The sequence below is a fragment of the Pinus tabuliformis genome, chromosome 9 (genome assembly GCF_031772625.1).
Source record: "Pinus tabuliformis cultivar Carrire ecotype Pingquan chromosome 9, CPIR1, whole genome shotgun sequence".
Classification (NCBI taxonomy): Eukaryota; Viridiplantae; Streptophyta; class Pinopsida; order Pinales; family Pinaceae; genus Pinus; species Pinus tabuliformis.
In genome coordinates, this window is record NC_142307.1 from 1,359,227,366 (window position 1) to 1,359,249,208 (window position 21,843).

Below are 21,843 nucleotides of genomic sequence, written 5' to 3' on the forward strand. Positions count from 1 at the left end.
GTAGTTTCATGTATAGTATCAAGTATGGATGATTGCACTGACTCTGCAGATCTGGTATCCGTTAAATCTTCAGAATATCAAAATATTGATGCTAATTGTATCGTCGAGGGTATTGCTGAAGTACTGCATAGCTCAGATATTAGAACCGCAAGCAGGGATTTTTCCGATGCCCATGTTAATACCACTGGTTTTATTATCATTCAAAAAACCAACATGGCTGCTAGAGATGGTGACCAAGAGATACGTGACATTTTGGATGATATTCCCTATTCGAAGAAAGGATATGCAGAAGAAATAGGTGAAAATTTAGTTGTGGATCTCATGGGAGTAAATCAGTAACTGGAAAAGGAAGCTCTGAGAAGTACATTCCACGTGAAATTCTTGCCATTCTGAAGAAAGAGAATACACTTAATGGGTCTTTCCAGGTGCCTTTAACGGAAAGTGAAAGCAAGGACACTCCTGGTAAAGAGGTGAAAGGGCAAAAGAACAAATCCAACGAGGGAAGTAAAAGCGATTCTCAGAATTCGTGTGCTACTCCCGGAACAGTCAGACGTTCATTGAGGCTTAGAGAGGCAATTGAGTGGCTGATTATTACTCCAGAACTCGGCAGTTTCTAGCTCTATATTCGCTAAAATGAGATTTTTGAGTTGTAACATGCAACATGTTACCTGTAAATTGGTAGCTGATTGCTACTCAGATGCATTTGAAGAATGAGAAGGTACAATGACAGTTCCAGGAACGAGTCAGTGCCAAGCGTCGAAGAGCAGAAGTGCCCAGGTGCAGCAGAGTAGCATTAGAATATTAGCTTTGATACCATGTTAGACACATTCATGGTAGAAACAACAGATGAGTGATAAGTATGAGAGTATGTCTATTATTAACAAATGATATACATTTATAGTACATTCACATGACCTTTGGTTTCGTATTCCAAGGTCTCTTGGACTTCCTTAGGCTATTTATCTTCCACACCAACCCTTAGAGGATTAGGTGTCCAACAAACGTAAAGTCAAAAGCTAATAATTGGTCAAAATATACGAAGAAGATGGATAGGGATCCACCCAAACCTTTGTAGATGCAATTATACTATTCCCAAATCTCTGCTATTCTGCATCTATTTTGAAGGGGGGATATTATTCTCCAACTTCTTGGAGCTTCTTCCTTGTGCACATATTCTAATTCAGATTTTCATTGAATTCCAATCCTAGGTGCTTGTCGTTTTGAGTTATCTCGAGTGGTTGCCTTTGAAGCTGATTTATGTTTCTTTTGATTTCTTTTTGAGCAAGAATACGACTACTTTCATTCATAGTTATTTGAAGTGAGTTTCCTTTGAAACTGATTTGAATATGTGCAGAGAGAGGTTCAATATTGTTCACTACATAGATGTGTCTCAAAGTTAGGAAATCACTTTTGTCACTATTGATATCAAACCAAAGAGGGGATTGAATGAAATCACCACTGGTTTTGTGTGATTAAGAATAGCATGTAAAAATGAACCTCAAGTTAAACATCTAAGAATAAAATTCAAGTCTTTGATTAAGAATGGAATTCAAACTTAGTATCTACAATTAAAGAAGGTATAAGTACATTAAATCACTTCAATGGAAACAATAAAAGTTCTTGATATCATGACTAACTCTACTTGAACTATTTCAAAGCAAAACAAGGTTCTAAGCTACCAATGTAAATTTCAAGACAAAATGGTACTAATCACTTATGGTCTAGGCTTCCAAAGCTTGCATAAGTAGAAACTCTAGTTGTGAGATATCATAACTTGAATGGCTCACACAATGATACTCTCTTCACTTGTGGAGATTAATGATTGGGAAATAAATCTAATCACCCTTGCATTAAATGGAAAGCTACTCTGAATCAAAGCACGTGAAATGGAGGGACCTTTAATCAAGTTTATCTATAGCTTGGAAAACATTCATTGAGGCCTGAATGGGTGGAAAACCATGTTGTGGTATCTCTTATTCAAATCTTAATGGTTGAAAGGGGTTGCAACCAACGTTGCACGAAGCGGGGACGTTTTTTGGAAGCGGGGACGCAAAAGCGTCATTTCCCAAAAATCTAGGAAGCAAAGCATCTACTATGTATATATATTTATATTTTTTTTTGCATTTATATTAAAAAAAACATCCCAAATACCAAATTAGTTGTAGAAGATGTGAAAACATGCATATTTTTACATAAATCGAGATAGATATGGCATCTATGATTCCATTGTACATCAATGATTAATTATTCGAGCATAAACCATCTAGATTCTAACAATTACAAACATACGTAAATTTTTAAGCATATCATAAAACATAAAACATTTAGAAGATAAAATCATCAAACATTCAAGTAACTTATCTAGCAAGTGAGAAACTGTCAACATGAGTCATGTCCAAAATTCAAATAATAATGTTTACAAAATAGGCCACTTGGCCACCACCAAGACTCAAGTACACACTGAACTAAGAAGAGTAAGACAAAAAAGTTCAAATTCACAACAGGAGTCTACATGTCTAATCTATGACAAAAAGTAGTAAACTATGAATATATATACTAATCTCTCCTCCTTCCACCATGAACAGGGTGCGAGCCTCCACATGGTGGCAATGAAGAAGATGGTGGCTCTAGAAGTTATGGCAGTGACTATGGAACTCATGCAGATGAAGCCCTTGCTGTTGGTGTTGAAGCATGGAACCTGGAAACCAAGGGATCGGATGGGGGTGGCATCTCAACTTGATCATCATCATCCTAGATAAGAGCATCCTATAATTGCTCTAATCGTAACACTCCATCCTCCAAATTCGGCTCCTCTGGATTTTTGTCCCAAACCTTAAGGTCTTTATTAGTCTTTGCATCATCACAGTAATGGGACAACAATCGCAAGTTGTAGTGAACATAAACCAAGCTCTCTGCCTGGTCTAAACTTAACCTGTTCCTTTTAACAATATGGATGAAAGAATAAGAGCTCCAACACCTCTTTGCAGAAGAAGTGTTTACCACCTGTGATAGCACCCGCAATGCCAAAGTTTGTAGAAGTGGAGTAGCACCTCCATGCATGTTCCACCACTCAAGAGAAGAAAAAATCTCTCAATCTCTAATTGCATGCATGCTCCCAAATGGACTAGTGCTAAGCGTATAGTTGCTCAATTGTTTCTGTACTAGGGCAACCTCCTCCTCATCAGGGACTAATTTATCCAATGCTCTCATATAACTAGATAGAACCTTTGGATCTAGGTGTGGTTTTCTCCTGCTCCTCCCCCAGGTGCTGGTGTTGAAAGCCATGATGGATGATAGTATTTAGGTGTTAGAACATATGCTAAGGCATGCAATGGAACGTTTAGCATATCCCATCGTTTTTCCACCTCTGCACGAATATAATTGTACAAGGTGATATCTCTAGGCTCAACAATGTCTTTAATCTGCCCCAACATGCTATCCATTTGCTCATACACCTCCCCAATTATTGGCCGATCTGAATCTGCAAACTTGATCATGTAATAAATTGGTTTGGTGAATTGCAAAACATATTTAATCTGTGACCAAAAGAACATGTCAAGAATAGTGTCCTTGGCTACATTAGCACCATCTCTATCAGTGTTAATTTCCTCCCATGATTCAAAGGTCACCATATTAGTTAAAGCTTGTCTCACCTTCACTAGCCGCCTAAAGGTGAGGTAATAACTTGCAAATCTTGTTTTTGCAAGTTTAAGCAACTGCAACTTGGAGTAAGTGCCATAAAAGTAGTTTACCCTTGTATGCCTTGTGATAAATTTAATGAGTTGCTTCCCTCTCTTGTAAAGCTCATTAATCCATCCACATTCTTTATGCTTCACAATATCATGCATCAAAAGGTTCAATGTGTGCACCAAGCACCCAGACCAAAAGATGTGTGGATGAGTACGCTCAATAATTTTTCCTGCTGCCTTACAATTTGTTGCATTATCAGTGATCACTTGAACCACATTATTAGGACCAACATCTTTGATTGATTGCAATAGGAGATTTGCAATGTTTTGGGAAGTTGCATTGATGGTGGAGGAGTCATGACATGTAATAAATATTGCACCACTAGCAGAAACACCAAGAACATTTATCAAATGTTGGTTTCTAATATTTGTCCACCCATCTGATATAATGGATACCCCACAATCCACCCACTCAATTGTAAAACGTGTCAAAGCCCTTTGAACCTTCGCTTTTTCTGTTTCTAACAACAATGTTCTAGCTTTCTCATAGTTGGGGCTCTTGTATCTTTTTGGGGCTTCATTGATGGCCTTAACCATATCATGCCAATAGGGAGAGCGAAGCACATTGAGTGGTAACCGCAAGCACAAAGAAATCAGACTATCTTTCCATCCGCATCATCCCTCCCAACAACATTAAGGAAATCCCCTATTGTTCTTCTACTTCCAGAGGTTGCAGAAGTACCATGAGGAGATGAGCTACCAAATCTAGAGGTTGCATTTGATTCAGACTGAGTTTTTTGTTTCTTGTTTTTTTGTTGTGCAACCTCCTCTATTTCGATGCATTTTCTTCTTTGTTTAGTTGAAGTGTTTGGGCAAATTTGTATCCCCACGGCACCCTTTTTGTCATCACTATCCAAAACCCCACAAAGATGCCCCCTTACACAGGCATATGAGCCACTATATGGTTTTCCTCTATGAAAACCATGAGGGCACAAAAACTTGTAGCTTCCACCACCTTTTCCCCCTTCAAGTTTGGTCACATAGTTCCAGAAGGGTGTCAATGCAGCTTTCCCCTCTAGTGTTTCAATGTTCTCTTCAGGTTCATCCCCTTCCTCCTCATCATACATTGGGTCACTCATATGGGGACCACTATCCTCTTGTTCTTCTTCCCTTCTATTCCTATTCCCCCTTGCCATCATGAAAACCAAAAGTGGAATGATACATAGAAGCCAAAAGAACACCATCTTGAAATATAAATATAGGTGGTGGACAACTTGCAAATAAATGAGCAAGAAGAAATAATGAGAAAGAGTAGGAGAGGGAGGAGAAAAAATACAAAAAACAATTACAGAAAAATGAGGGAGTGTGGGGTTTTCATTTACCTCTTTAGCTCTTGTAGATGAAAGCCCTTCTTTACTCCTCCAAGCTCTTCCTCCTTCACTGCTCTTAGCTCCTCTTCCTTCACTCCTCCAAGCTCTCCTCAAGTCTCTCTTCTGCTCTCTTCTCCAAGCTCTCCAAAAACACAAGAGTGAGCAAATGAGAGGAGAAAAAGAGTTTTATTCCCCTCATTCTTTTCCCTAACCCAAGCTAATCCCACCCCCAACCACAGTTAAGCAAAAAAAAAATGAATTTAGTGGGTCCAGCCCGCAAAACCGGCCGACGGCCTTCAGAACCACTCGGGATTCGCCCGGAGTCAGCCCCGATCCATGGCGGATCCATGGGTGATTCGGCCCAGAGCCGCGGTTCGGACGTACAGAACTGCATATCAGGTCGGATGGTTCCCACAGACTAGGAATCATTTTTTCTGGCCCGATCCGTGGTTCTGGGGCCAGATCACCCACAAATCCATCCATATGGGACGCGAATCTGGCTTTTGATCTGTGGGGGGGGGTGTTTCCTGCAACACTGGTTGCAACAATACTCTGCTGAACATTCCATCATTACCCAACAAGCAAGACTTAGATTTGTTTTTAAAAGCAAATACTATTACTAATCAAAGGAATGACTATTGAAACATAAACAAGTGCTAATATATACATATGTCATATGAATTAAAAGGAAAATAAAGAGGTATTTACTAGCGAACTATGCAGAGGAAATCAAATTATGAACACATGAGAGAAATGGTGCACATGTCAAGAGATTGGGGGCCCTCCAAGCTTTGTCTTGCACACACTAAGAAAATTATGGATTTTAGAACCTCAGAGCTACTGTATATTAATAATAGAAACCAGGTACAGAAGTTAATCAAAAGTTTGCTATACGAAGAAACTTAATCCCCATGCCTTCACTTGTTTGTGTATTGATACAAGGCAAAAATGAAACTTGTTTGTTAATAATCCCGCACAAGCTACCTGGACACTTAATTTAGCACTTATCTTCATCAATTTTGACCCCTGTGGAGGCCAAATGGTGCTAAATTGCAGCTCTTTAGATCTGGGCAAATTCGCTTGCTGAAACAAAGTGATTTTCCCTATGAGTGATCGTGTTGACTAGGCACCTGTGAGTGTTTTTCGCAGATCCAGGATGAAGATGCCCATCTCATGAAGGCTGGGAACACAACCCGTGTATTTGATTTATGCCAAAATCCCTGTAGATATCTTAACTAATGAAGAATTACTAGATCAAATTACTTCTGGTAAAAACTGATAAAAATGACTTTTGAAATGCTTAAAAATTGCCAAATAAGGAAAATTAAAATAAAATAATAAAAATACCTTTTTGTGGTCCTATTTATTTTGCTTTATTGATCAAATGAAAGCAAAAGGTAACAAAAATGAAGGGAAGTAGGATTATTATGGCCAAAATGATGTTTATTAAGGTGCCTTTTTGATGACACAACTGAGGACCAACATCTTCACCAGGGAGGAGGTATTGCATCAATCAAAATTGTACAATGCCCCTGCTGCTCTCAAGGGGACATATAGGTTAGATGTAGACCCTCTTTGTATTGGTTTCCTTGGTTTTTGCATGAGTACTTTCAAGTTTCACCATCAAACTCTGATTTTTAGCCTTCAGCGCTTTTATTTGCTTGTACTATTGGTAAGCTTGTTTTGATACGAGAGTGTTTTCCCCTCATTCTCCTCTTTTAATCACTCATTTTCTTCAATAATATGCATGCTTTGGCTGGTTAGCATCTCATTCTGAGTTTTAATGTATCTTTCCAACATTTCCATTTCCTCCACTTGCCTCTTCAACCTTCTAATTTTTCTCTCTTTTTTTTTTTCACATCTAATTCTGAAAAATTCATCAGAGATTTTCCTTTGATATCCTTAGAAGTGTCTTTTGGAATGGTGTCAAAATCCGCCACAAGTGGTGATGATTCTTTTCCTTCTGTTGTAAAAGGGTCTTCTTCCACTGTTGTAAATGCAAATGGTTCCTGTGCTGCTACAAATGTGGAAGGTTCTTCTTCCTCTGCCTCCAAAGCTTCAATATGGTCCTATAAAATTTGTTGATCTTTATCAGTTTCCAAAGTATATGACTCTTCATTAATTCCTTTTATTGGGGTTGTCATTTTTCATCAATAACTCACCCTATGGGACATTAATATCTTTTCCCACTTTTTTTAAAACTCAATGCCTTTTTTTGGTTACACTTGGGATTTTAATCCAAATAAGAAATTCTGTCCACAAATTAGGTGACCAAGATTGTTAAGAATTTTGTCACTCATTAGGCAATGGTTTGTGAAGGATTTCTTGTAGATCCTCGCTTTGTCTTGACCTTGTTATCATCCAGATTTAAATTTTGTTATACTTGTCTTTCTATCATTTCAATGTTGCTTTGAGTCCATGCTGTGTCACTAGATTTGTGGATTGTTTCCTAACCTCCAGGGTCCCCTTGTGCTCGCTTGCAAGTTGTAGTTATGCACTTTTATAGCATTCTAATTATCATTGTTGTTTCAAAGGTCCTGGAGCATTCTTTTTAAAGCTCTATAAGGTCCTTGTTGTTTATCCACTCAAGATGCCTTCGTTCTAAATTTATGTTTAGAAAGCATCTGTCATTCGTCTCATATTGATAGTTTCACTTTCGCTATTTTGTTCTAGTCATTTAATTATCAAAAATGCTTTTAGACAGCTCTTATTTTATTCAACCAAAATATTGTGAATTTAAGGATGCTTCCCTTTGAGTACGGTCTGCGGAGGAAAAGTTTCTTGTTAGTATCCTTCTGCTGAAGCAGCAATGACTTTTCTTATGAATCCCATCTTTGAGCTTCGATTATAAATCTAATAAGCTGAAGTGCCTCTCATTAGATAAAGAGCAAGTATACCTAAATCCTGAACAGTGAATGAGAATCAGATAAGCTTTAGTTTTATTTTGCTTAGGTACATATCATAAACTAAAAATTTTAGAATCAACAAAATTTTAGCTTTATTTCTCACATAGAAATGTGTGTTTTCCTGATAGTGTTTAGAGTTGAATAGTAGTAGAACTACGATAAATACAGGATAAGCTTAGAAGTTTGATGTAAGTCCATTTCTTTACACCAGGTAAATTAGGGAGGATTAGCCTTTTTGATATTTTTGTTTCTATGTGAAAGAGAGAAGGCAGTTGCATAAGTTCATCTATTCTCTCTTCAACTCCACCTGTTCCTGCAGCACACAAATCCTGGAAACCTCTTCTACAAAGGAAAGTTACTGCATCCCTGCACCTGCAGTTGAAAAAGTTTTCATTTTGTCAGACTCGCTCCAATACCTGCATTCACACCCATGCAACTCTCAATTAAAATTTACAAGTATAAGCTGTTTTGAAGTGGCCACTTTGCTTATCATTACTTATATTTAAAACATATTTATGATTAAAATTATAATATTTCCAAAGCTCATTGCTGCTCTGGGTACTTAAAAGTTCTGTAGATTAATAATGGACTATAGAATGATTGTAACTTGTTTCTCTTTATTTTTCTTGTGATTGCAGCTGATATGCTTATCAGACTTGGAGTTTGACTACATCAATCCTTATGATTCGACAGCCAGAATAAATAGGCTTGTAATTCCAGAGTTTGTGATTCAAGGTTTCCTTTGTCTGCTCTTTCTCCTTACTGGATGCTGGTTGATGTGTCTAATCACTGCACCACTTGTATACTATCACACACAATTGTAAGTTTACTTTTCTTTTGGATCAGTGCAATCATTTTTGTAGACATTTTTCATATGAATTCAGTCTTTTGGAGTTATCTTTATTGTTTCTTTTCCCACTGTGTACAATAATATGTGTTTTTAATGATGTTGCTGATCCACTTTTCCTGTTTTGAAATGCAAACACAACTCTCATTCCTGTTAGATTTCCTTTTCGGTTATGTCAGTTGCATAAATCTATTCTGATAAGTCCTAAATTTTAATATAATTGTTACCATTTTAAATGTCCATGATAACTTTAGTTTTTACACAAAGTCATATAAGGTACAGTGCAAAGGATTATATTGTGGTCAGTATGCAATCGCTAAATCTATTGAGTTTAATTCACTGATATAATAATTTGAACTGAACACTATGCTGTGCACTAGACAGAAAATCATGTGCTGTACAGTTTTGGGGTTCCAGTCATATTAGACAGATGTGCTATAGTTTGTATTCCTGCACCTAAAACACAAGCACAAAGGAGAAGGAAATGGTTATAAGCCTACTCAAGCAAACGATTAAAGGTATATTGACCAAGTTTTACATCATCTGTGCCATGGGCAAGCCATGCACCCTCAGTAAAACCTATATCACTAGTGGAACGTCTTTTGTCAACCCACTCCAAAGGTCAATGCTACATGGTTATTATCCATTAACTCAAAGAGAGAGCTCACATCTGATTCCAACTAATCATCATATGGCTATGGACACATGATGATTCTCTTAAATGCATCAAAGCTCCTTAACTAGGAAAGTAGGGTTTTGTAGACAATTCATGACTTCCTCTTCAACTTATCTATGTGGCTTCTCTATTATCTTGACGTACAGCATGAACATGTAACCGATATTTCAGAATAAAACTTCTGTCAAATGCTTATTCTGTTATAGTAGGAATGCCTGCGAATAATAATTGACAAGAACTGGTTTTACAGCAATAGTTGTTTATTTGGTCAGCACGCGTTCAAACTTTATTTATTCCCCAAATGCAAAATACATAATTATGGCCCATGTTTTTTTTTTCTGAATAAGGCTACTTCTGTATTAATACAAAAATATTTTACACCGAGGCCATGACCTCGTAGAGCTAGCCCAAAATTCCGGCATGATTACAAGCAAAGCAAATCTGTGTGCCAAAATCCAGTAGAGTATTGCCCTCCAGAACTGTAGAGAGCCTGTTCCTGAGTAAAGCAAAAATACAGAAAGCTCCATAGTTGTACTTGGAATTGAGAGTTGAACCTGAGCTGTACGACAACCAAAACTTGGAATTGGGAATTAAACCGGATCTATACGACAACCCAGACAATGAAACTAGACTTGGTAGCTGTGACCAGCTACACGACAACCCATAGCTGAAAACAGAGGTAACTGTGACTGCGACCAAAATTGGAAACTGAAGGTTGGCAGAATGCCCTTTGCGTATGAAAAACTGGCAGTATGAGCTAATGCATTTGTAATCATAATTAGGACAGTGATGAGTGAACCTTCTCAAGCTGGCAGAAATCCAACAGAACCAAAAAGAACCAACCTGCTTAAGCATCAGGAGAGGGATCAGGCGGCTCCTCGGTGATGCGGCATCCATATTTGTAATCATCGTCGTCATCAGAGGAGCCCGCTGGATTCTTCATGCTCTGTGAAGCCTTGCCTTTACCAGAGCCTGAAGCTTTGCTCTGATCGAGGTTTGCCTGGATGGGGCCTGGATTGTCTGCCACCGGCCTGTCCAAAGTCGCTCTGAGGGAGCCAGCCCCATGACTTGAATTGAGCTCGCTAAGCTCAATGGTGACCGTGGCCATGAAGGTAGAAGAGCCATGACTGCAGGGGAAACGTAACCGAGTGGCATTGGTCATTGAATGGAAGGAGCTCGGTGCTGGTATCTGTAAACCTCTGCCCCTACCCCGTCCACTCCGAGTGGCAGGGTATCTATCCGAGCGTAGGTCCGGGCCGGAAGTTGAAGAGTCTGTCATGGAGGAGGTGGCCTGGCGCCCAATTTGCCCGCGAGAGCTGCCTCTTCTGCAACTCATCCGCTTTCGCAGTTTCGGCATAGCTGGAGGGGCGGGATGATCCTGGCTTCTTGGAGGACGAAGGAAGCAGTGAAGGGAGAAAACTGACTTGGCTTCAGAGCTCAGGGCAGCAAGCAGGTGGTGAGCATAAGAGCAGGGGGAACAGAGGATGGCTTGAAGGCAAAGCCAGAAGCTCCTCCAGCGAGCCAAAGCCTGGTTTGCTCCTGAAAGAGGTCGAAGACAAGCCGCTGCAATTGCAATGGAGGAGGAGCCAGAGCGGAGAGGATAAACGCGATTATGGCGGGTTGATAGCGCCATGATCAAGAAATTAACCGGTGTAAATGGATGTCCTGGCGTCATTAAAGACGCATTAAGCTGGAGCAGATGAGGAGTTATGACCAGAGCCTCGAGAGGATGTGTGGTGGTACAGAGCAACCACGCGCCCATCCAAACCATTGGCCACGTGCCTATGATGCCGTCAGACACCCGGATCCGGGATAATTATGGCCCATGTTGGTAATAACATGCATCCATTAATTGTAACAACCACATGTACATCATAGATTGGAAAAGAAATGCCATGTAGGACCATCATTTCATAGCCACAAATGATATAAAAATGATTAAAAAATACTGAAACATATATGCATTAAGTCCTTTTGTAAACATGTCAATAACAATCCCAGAAATAAGCCTATAAGGAGTCAATAGGTTGGAATTTAGTAAAATGCTTTGGTTCATGTTACGGTTATACTTCGACTGGTCATTTTGTAGATCCAGACTTGATCTGCTGGTTGCTTTGTTGAATCTTGTGAAACATTAAGGCTATTGTCCTAAATTGAACAATGCTGTAATTTGTAGATCAATTCTTGTAGTTTGCTCTTGCTTCTAAGCACAATATATATGAATAATCTAAGGTGTAGCTTGGAAAATCCACTATGCTATAAAAAAGAGCATAACAAATATAATTTGCAGCCTCGATATTGCAACAAATATTGGCAACCAGTTTTCCATGTGACATGTCTCCCATGCTACCCAAGCATGAGAGTGCCATCAGGTATACTATCCTCTGTTCGTAGTATGCAAGGGACAATAGGAGATACCCCTTACTGAAATGGAACACCATATTACCTGGGGGTGACACTCCAGACAGGGGCTTCTGTCTATAAATTGTGTGAGCGTCCCTTTAAAAAAATTGTTTGTGCTCATCCTCCGCTTTGATAGCTGCACAAAAAGAGGGCCCAATTGCTATACATGGGCGATGAAGATATTGTTGGCTCTTAGGGTTACTCTGAAAGTGTTTTTACCATGCTTGGGAGTACTTCATGTGTTTTGGGGTGCGTGGTGTATGGATGACCCTTGGTTATTTTGTGATGGAAATACACATGGGAGGTGGCTTGCTCAATCATTTCTAGGCCTTATGTGGATGGTTGTGTGTCATTCTTCCTTGGAGCGTTGGAGACCTAGATAGTAAGATAACATTCTTCATGATGTGCACATGAACAGTGGGTGGCTTGGTTGGAGGTGTTAAAATTGGCAACTAGGGCCAAACTCCATGTGGGTCATCTTATTTATGGCAGCTGATATTTTTCTTGGATTCCTCTCATCGAAAGGTGTAGGATTGATCTAACGATCATCCGATTCCAACATGTATTCATGGAGATATGAATTTATTTGTATTTCTTGACAGTTTGTCAAGGTCAGCCAACAAGTTAAATTGTGTTGCACACCCCCAGCTAAACCTCAATGTTGCATATAAAAGGAGACATTGTGTCTCATTTCACCATCACTCATTGTTAGAATAATGCTACTTGTGTTTAATGCTCATCTGTGATCTTATTAGCAGTCTCTTATTAGAAACTTGCTATTTCTATTTTCTTAGTAGAAACTCGCTGTTAATGTAAATACAGTTGTATTATTTATTGAGCTTCATTGCTCATTGTAAATCAATTCAATTCATTCATCGATTATGGTATCAAAGCTTGGGTATTTTTTTCGAAATAATTTTTCATTGTTTGAAAAATTTTGCTTCATTTTGAAATTTCTCTCTAGGAGTTTGAAATTTTTACTAGGTGTCACAATTTCTGAGCCGCAATTTTTTTGAGGGTTTTCATACCAGAGGTGTTCGTTATTCGTCAATCTTTTGCTGCAAGGGTTTCAGATGAATGTGAGTGATTGGTGTTGCGTTCGGTCATGTGATAAGCGTGTTCCGGTTGTCGATCTGCAGTGAATAATCTTCAAATCGAGGTCTAGATTGCTTTAGTCCGTGTAGTGTTGGGTCGGATTTGGTTTGATTCCGGGTTATAGTGGGTGTGGATTTCTACGTTGCAAGGGGTTTCGTTCTAATTGGTTTGATTCCGGGTTATAGTGGGTGTGGATTTCTACGTTGCAAGGGGTTTCGTTCTGATTGGCGCAGTAATCGAAGAATCCCGTTCCACGTAATCCCTATCCAGAGTCCCGGCGCCGATTGTCATCTCCTCCCAGCGTCGGCTGTCGGTGAAAAACACGACGACACCATCAAACGTCTCGGCGGCACCGTGCTCGGCGTCAAGCCAGAAAACATTCACAAAGTCTGTCTCGCACCGCATCAAGACGACGACATCTTCAAATCTTCCATCGTCTATCATTTTCGGCTTTGCATCGCCCTTTGCTGAGCGTCTGAGCGTTTCGGCCAGGCCGTATTGATTCTTTTTTTCCAGATCTGCGCATCCACTTTGGCGGTGTCGGGCGGTTTTTTTCCGCAGAGTTTGCTTCTGAGGATCTGTGGAAATGGCCAACGCAGCATGGCTGTTGATAATGAATGCAAGGTCATAAACCATTCAGCGTCAAGCCGTCGCCTGTCGTGGCAGCGTTCTTGACAAGGGGACCGAATCTCGTCCATCCGGAGATCCTGATGGCACGTGATAGCACGTGGGCCCATATTCGCTATCCTGGTGGGTCAGGTATTTTTGGGGGACAGTCAACGTAAATTCTGGTATGTTATATAGCTTGTCTTTTGCATAGAGAAGTCATTGTGGAGAGCACGAATTGCTGGTAGCCTGCCTGTATCAATCTCTCAGTATATGTTTTTGATTCTTTAGAAAACATAGATTTTTTGCATGCACGTTAGTTTCTGGGCATACAAATATCCTCCAAGTTTCTCCCTGCCTAAGCTTCTTAGAACGATTTCTGGTTCTATTTGCACCAACACCTGTCAGATTTTGTCCGGATCAGCCGGCATCTGCATTGAAATCCATGCCGGACTCCTTTGTTGTTTTCTGTGTCTTGGGAAACGTGCAGATGCCTTCGCTAACCAATCTGATGTTGGAAGGCAGTCAGCGCTTTAGTGGCACCAATTATAACATTTGGAAACAGAGAATGTTGACCATTTTTGAATATAGGCGTCTTGACCAGCTCATTTTGGGCAAAGAGCCCAGTCTTGGTACAGCGGGTACCGATCAAGATAAGTTTGATGATCGAAATCGAGAGGCTGTTATGCTTCTCAAACTCTCTGTGAATGATGATCAGTTACCACAGATTCCTTCCGGCAAGATAGTTGCCGAAATATGGCAACATTTGAAGGAACTGCACGAGACATCCGACAAGAGCAGAGCTTTCTTTCAAAAGAATCAGTTGTTCCCATCATGATGGATGAACGTATGTCTTTACAGGAACATCTTAACAAGATTAAAGACATTCGAGATAAGCTCGAAGCCATTGGTCAGGCTATGGAGGAAGAAGATATGGTAGTCATCACTCTGAAAAGTCTACCAAAACCTTATGAGCACTTCATAGAAACACTCAACATTACCTCCACTAATGTTGATCTGAAGTTTCCGAAGTTATGCACCAAACCCTGTACTTCATTACTTCATAGAAATCTTGTACTTCATTACTTCATAGAAACCCTGATTTTGGTTGCGTGGTCCCAATACTTCATCCACATATATTTTCCCCTTTCCACTCATTATAACCCCATTCATTATTTCTGTCCCCTGGGTCCACATTCCTCCACTGGGTCCACATAGGGCTAACTCTCCCTTTTCCCTTGCCCCCAACTTGGGTCAGGCCTGGAATGATGCCTCAGAGGTGGATGCAACTAAAAAAAGAGTAAAAGCATAATTGGCCACATTCAACAGGAGAATGTACCACAAAATGCAAAAGATGGTCAGGACAAACACATTTAGCACGTGGGCAAAAGCCAATACACGAGCTCTACCCCATCACCATGGCCATCACCATGGTTCCTACAGGTTCTAGGAGCCTCCTTCATCATATAGGAGCCCATGATTGTCCCATCCCCTGGTGGGAAATGAACCACCCTACCTTAAAAGGGGGTATCCACTGCTATATCTCACATATCATGCTCTTACCCCTTGAGTCCCAAGTAGTTAATTGAAGAAAAATCATAAAAGGCAAAAGGCATATAAAGAAAGGTGGAAAAATCGAGGCCGTCGCACCTCATGTACCATGATTTCTCCCTCCTATACATTATATACCCAAGTGTGGGCTTCCCTTCTACTAGCTACCCTTGTACCCTAGCATGTGGCCCAAGGTTGCCTCTCCTCATTCCCTACTCCATTCACCTCTTTATCACATGCCACCACTTTTTAAAGGATGTACCTTGGACAAATTACCTCCTTTAAAAGTAGGAACCGCCTAATGGGATACTTGGTTAACCCCATTTGGAGTTTGAAGACACTAGCACATGTCAAAGCCCATTATGGAAGGGCAGGGCATTATGAAGTCCCCACCTATGGTCCATGGTTTGTAAGCTCTTTTATTCGATTTCCTTGATGACTTGTTGTACTGGAAGGCTAGGGGACACATTGGATCTTATGCAAGACTGCAGGTGGTCTCCATCTTGGGTTTGGTCTCTCTATACGGGGTCCTAACCCTCTAGAGGGTTACATTGGCACATGTAGGGTGTGTGTTGAGAGTCACGGGCCTCCACAACAGTAGATAACATTCCATGGATCCCTAGATATGTTCAGAGATTGCTCAAGATTCACCTACTGGACGAGGAAGATGCACCTGGTTCACCTTTGCCCAGCCAGCCCCACAGATGTATTGTGCACCTGGCTGCTGACCCAGGACTTGTAGGATGATGTGGCATCGCCTACACCATCATCTGAGCCCTTACAGATTGTCTACAAGCATCTTCGACTTACTTGGAGACCCATGAGGTCACTTGTGTGCCCTCACAACCATTAGGATCACCACAGGTTTATTATGTGGAGAACAAGGGGCCAACCCCTTGTCCATTACTTTTGGAAGTTCAACTCATCATTTTGCTACTTATGGACTTCATCAAGCCTCTTAGAGAGCCCAATGACATGCATTATTGATCATTCGACTCCTTGGGAGGCTTATTATTTTATTTGTGAGCTAGTTTGGTGGGCTTGTCACAAATAGATAGTTATTTGCACATTATTTTAGTTGATTGGCTAATGTAGGCTCAAATTAGGTAATTCGAACTCCTAATGAGTGTATAAATAGGAGAGACATGAATTCATTTGTATCATCACTTTGGATTGGATCTCTTCTCTCTCTTGAGAATTTCACACTTTTTTTTGGAGGATGAATTAGAGCTTTATGGATGAATTTTGATGTTTGGATTTGGTTTATCTTATCTTGGAGCTTCTCTATTGTGAAATTGTGGATGGTTGGATATGTTCTATTACATGTAAGTGCATGCTTTTAATGCTTTTCTTGTTTCACTGTCATATACATTGGATTGATAATTTTGCTATTTTTAGGGCTAATTGCTACATGCATTTACTGCTTAAATTGTGGAATTTTGTCTCTATATAGCATCTCTCAATGTATGGGCCATGTAATTTTGAATGAAATTTCGTGGGGATAATTCTATCAACGAATTCATCTTGATAAGCCATCACCTTTTGCAAGTTGAATTATAAAAGCTGGAAAGTTGTTTCCCTTTGCCCTAGAAGGCGCGAGGTAGTCTTAAGGCCTCCTTGACTAAGAAACAAGGTCCTCATTCATATTTATCATAGACTCCATTCTCCCAAGACCAAGGCACTGTTCTACCAAGAGGTGTTCACTCAAAATTCAATTCCTTTTCACCTTTTTCTATGTCTAGCCAAGTTGGGTCACCTAGGGAATCATTTTCCTGACAAAGTAACCCTCCAAAAAGTTCGATGTGTCTCCTCAAGGTTTCCTCCAATTTTGAAGCCATTCGGACAATGGAGTTGTGAGAAAAGCCAAGCCCTAGCTCCGAGATCAAGCTTTGCCCTAGTATCCCCAAGGCTAGTGCCTCATAGGATCAATTCAACACCATTAAGTGAAAATTCTTACTTTGATCCTTTCCCCTTCCTTGATTGGGTTAAGAACATCATTGGTTGCTAAATCCTTGTCCTTCGACGTAGGCTGGGTCCACTTGGTCCTGTGTGGTCCCACTCCTTTGATAAGACAATTCTTCAAGAACCATCTGGGATGCCAATTTCAATAAGGATTTTAGTGACTGCGAGACTCTTTCACTGGTCATATTCCATACACCTAACCCTCAAATCCCCACATCCTTTTCCTATAAGACATTGTACCTTGCTTAGAAAGCAAGCAAGCACCATTCTTGACCCTCTTCTGGAAAGGTATTATTTGGGTCACTTTATATCCACGTTGATTTATACTTCATTTGTGACTCTATATATACCAGGTCTCCTCCCATTGGTGAAAGTTCGTGAATAGTAGGGAGCCTTAGCTGAGGTGACACTGGGCTAAGTCTGCATTGTTGCCCTTGGCCTAGCGGTTGGGCCCTTTGGGAATCTCCTTTAGGCCCCCTGCTGGTTTGAGCGGTAACAGTACCGACAATTCTACAAGCAATTGGAATGCTCAATTTCTAATTTCTTTAAGCAAATATTTAAAAGCCTCTTTGACACCTTTCTGCAAATAGTTTTTGTGCAATCTTGGGAAATTTAATTCCCACACATAACACATAAATTTGTAAAAAAATTGCGTGTAAACTGGAACCAAACAAATATTGAGGCAAGAGAATTTTCATTGAGAGCAAATCATAGGATTACAACGTCATTTGTCTTGAAAACACTTGAATCAAGAGCTAGAAAGAAAAACCAACACGCCTCCTTCTAAGAAACTGCTATAGATTCAAACCAATTAGTTCTACCTTTGAATGGTCTGCTACAGTTGTCTCATCAATGAGACTGCTGCAGGCATAAAAAATACATATGTCTCCTTTTAAGAAACTACTACAAATTCATATCAACTTGTTTCTCCTTTGAATAGTGTGCTACAAGTGTTTTAACAATGAGGCTGCTATAGGCATGAGAAATGTTCTTCTAATTTTGTCACTATATCTGGAGCAACAACTCGATGTTTATCACAACGCCTCCAATAAGTCGGCCTCTATGAATAGCACTGCATATGAATAATGGCAGTAACTTGCTATAGGACTAGAATGCGGCCCACCAATGAAAAAAAAAGATCACAACAATTATGGTCACATACTAGTTGTCTTCTTATACCAATTCGATCTCATGAGCGCAACCTTACTAACACAGCTGTGTAGAGAAAGGGACACACAAACTATAAAGATGTTGACATTCGATTTAGAACCAAGATCACTATTAAACTCGATCTCCAAGCTTATTTCACTGGTGTGAATTCCCTTTATTGCCAAGGGAGCAAATCAATCCTCTAACGAGTATCACGTCCTCCTTTTGAAGTATAATGCAGTCTGAGGGTTTGATGTTAGGTATTGGCCTTAGTATACGACCTTCCTCAGATAATTACGAACTCGGTCCCACTGTTTGCATTCGACCCTCCCAAAAAAAAGCAAAGATATCGACCTTTTGTGGACAGAATAATAGATTTGCAAATAACTATAATACTAGCACCCTTGCAAATGGAAATCTTGTTAAATCTTCAGAAAATAATCAATGAGGTGAGCTCCCATAATAACCACACTTAACCTCTTGGAATAGGAGGAATAATCCTACAACAATAAATCACAATACCAAATAATCTCCTACGACAATTTCTCGTTAGGTTATTGTTGATTTTGGGTAGCATCAGATGTGCTCTAGCTCCGAAATTTGGTGGAGGGGCTAGAACACATTAGATCTTCAGAACCCAAAAATCATTTGGAGAAATTCCACCGCGATGAAGAATTATTAAAATAATTAATATTTGTAATGGGTCCCTAAGTATAAACTTAAGAAAATAAAAATATTAATGTGTATTAGTAAAAATATGGGTGAGAAGGTTCTAAGTGACGACGATCAAGCCAATTCTAATCTTAGCCATTGATTAGAGATTAGATCACGGTCGTTGATTCATCAACAGGAAAAGTATAAGAGGAGGCTTGAGGGTCAGTTGGAGATATACCAAGAGATCAAAGAGTTCGATTTTTCTGGGGCGAGGTTTGCTGAGAAAATCGAGCAACTGATCTGAGCTGCAGTGAGGGGTAGTTCGACAAGGGAACTTCAGTTCGAGGCCGAAGAATACATAGCAGAGAGGTAGAGCAGCACCGGGAGAGACAACGTAGTCCCAGAGAGGGTGATGCAGAGGCTGTAGGGGTTGACGCAGGTGACACAGAAGTCGTAGGGGTTGATGCAGGCCCTTAGAGGCAGTGCTGGGGAGATTATGTGGGGCAGAGAGGGAGCAGTTCAACAAATCGACTTTTTGAGCAAGGGAGGCTCACTGTGGGGGTGATGCAGCTCCTAGAGGAGGTGACACAGTTCCAACGCAGAGCTTGGAGCAGCCATCACTGCCCAACACTGGGAACAACCGGGTCGCCTGTGGGGTTTGATCATCTAGTTTCTGAATTTGCTGGAATATCTGTCTTCGGATAGAGGTACTTCTGCCATGATTTTTTTCTCTATTGCGTATATTTGGTAGCCTAGTTGTATTCAAGAATTTGCTTAATAATACAAACCTATGCTGCACCGGTTTTCCCGAACTGGGTTTTTCCAGGGACGATTGCCCAAAAATAACGGTATCCCTTGTGTGATTGTCTCAGTTTATTTCAGTTCATGATCTGTATGTATGTGTAGGCTGCAATAGTGTTTACATCGATGTTTATATAATTAAATAACTTGTTAATGCAAAGAACAAGTAGGAGATGTTAAACCAGTAATTGCAGTAGGAGTTTCTGATGTGTAGATTAAAATATTTTCACAATTATCAGAGGCAAACACAATAATGCATTTCCACTAGCGTGCCAAGATGTCCATCGAAGATGGATGAGATATAACTAGGGTGGCAAGGGATCCACTGAAGCTAGAGTGAGGGCTTCACCAGAAAACCCTCGAAAGTGAATCCACTCGAGCTCCTTGCAAATAGAAATTGATGATCGAATAACATGCCTAATCATTGAGTCCCCTTCTCCTTTTGTAGTCGTTTATTAAGACTTCTCCAAGCTTCTAGGTCCTCCTCTAATATTATTTTATTGATGAAGTCAATTTTCCATCCTAAATGACTTTTGCCCCTCTTTAAAATAAAATACTTTTTGCCTCTCCATTATTTATTATTTACCCCCTTTATTTAATAACAACAAAATTGGGGTAAATTTTCCATAGATCTCATAAATAAATTTCTCTTCTTGCTAGCCTATTAGGAGATAAGTTATAACAAGGCAAGCAGGGATCATGTCTTCGTCTCATGGGTTAAGGGACATTACATGTTGGGCAGGCCGTACAACAATTACTTAAGGAGACAACGCAGGAGCATGAGGAGAGAGAAGAATGAGTAGAGCCCACTCCAACAGTGACACCTGGCATAGGGAGAACAAAGCCAAGGTGGGCTCATTAGTTGATTCAGGAGGCGGGACAAGGTTAGGGCACCCAACTCTACATTCAGGCAGAGCAAACAACCACAAAGATACACAGATTATATGGCATCGATGACTGAGGCTTTAGACTCAAAGCTTTCTAGTTACAAGGAGGCGACCTCTCGACAGGTTTGGTGTGATGCTATGGTGGAGGCATAATATTCAAAATCAATCGGTTCATTAGCAAACTCCACTGGACCGGTAGAAAAACCTGGTTATATCGCCCTCATTGGTTTTTTGGTCAAATCGTGTATAAACCGACTAGTTTATGACAAAACTAGCTGATTTTCCCATAAACTGGCCGATTCATTGTTGGGCTAGCCACAAACTCGCTAAAAAGTGGTTTTGTGAGTTTTGAATCGGTTTTGAGGGAAACTTGGGCTTGTTTCCCTCCAAAAACAACCCCTCCAAGAAAAGCATGTCTCCTGTCTCATTTTCCTCACATATCGCAACCCTAGTAACGTTGACAATTCATGGTAATATTAAATTCTTAAAGTAAAAGTGATATTTCCTTTATCTTTCATTTTCATACTTTTACTTAAATTTTTAACATTACCATGAAATGACTCGGGATGTTTGAGAGTGGTTTCGACTTCATTGGATGTCATGAGAAACTAGAATTTTAGTTTTCACTCAAAATTCAACAGACTTGATGGTTTTAAGGATTTCATGGTTTGGGGTTTTGCAATATTTCCATTTGATTCTATCATGTGTGAGGGTATTAGATTGGCATGTGATCAAGAACATGAATCCCTTTAAGAACCGTGATGTTGGTGGCACCATGGCATTGATTGCTGAACTTTGTTGATGTTGGTGGTATTGATTGTTGAACTCCTCTACCGCAGCCTTAACAAAATGTACCTTTCACTCAAAGGAAAATAACTAGTTAGGCATGCTAAGCTTTTTCTACCAGATTATAAGGTTGAGGAGATTAACCCTTCACTCAAACCAAAATCACTCGTTAGGCATGTTAAGCATTTTCAATTTCTATCATATTATAAGGTTGAGCAATCCAGGTTTGAAGAATTTGAGCTAGATGATGTTTATGTATCTCTTATTGATGATACCATTTCTAGTAGCATTGAATCAATGATAAGTTTCATGAGTGATCATGTTGATCAATGATTTGTAGTTTTGATTTCTAGTTTTGTTGCTACTACTACCACTATTTTTGAGGTTGCAGAGGAGTTTTAGGAGTCCTCAAACTCTAAGCCAAATTATTTATGTAACTCATGTTGATGATCCAATGTCTA

At 40.0% G+C, this 21,843-nt stretch overlaps 1 protein-coding gene across 2 annotated transcripts in view; it reads left to right on the forward strand.

Moving 5' to 3' along the window:
• Nucleotides 1-21,843, forward strand: part of LOC149153556 (protein cornichon homolog 2-like) — a 184,721-nt gene that overhangs the window by 20,910 nt on the left and 141,968 nt on the right. For both annotated transcript variants that reach the window (XM_089439847.1, XM_089439846.1), the window contains exon 2: nucleotides 8,604-8,785. In XM_089439847.1, the coding sequence (XP_089295973.1) occupies nucleotides 8,604-8,785 (182 nt within the window). The remainder of the gene's footprint in view (nucleotides 1-8,603; nucleotides 8,786-21,843) is intronic.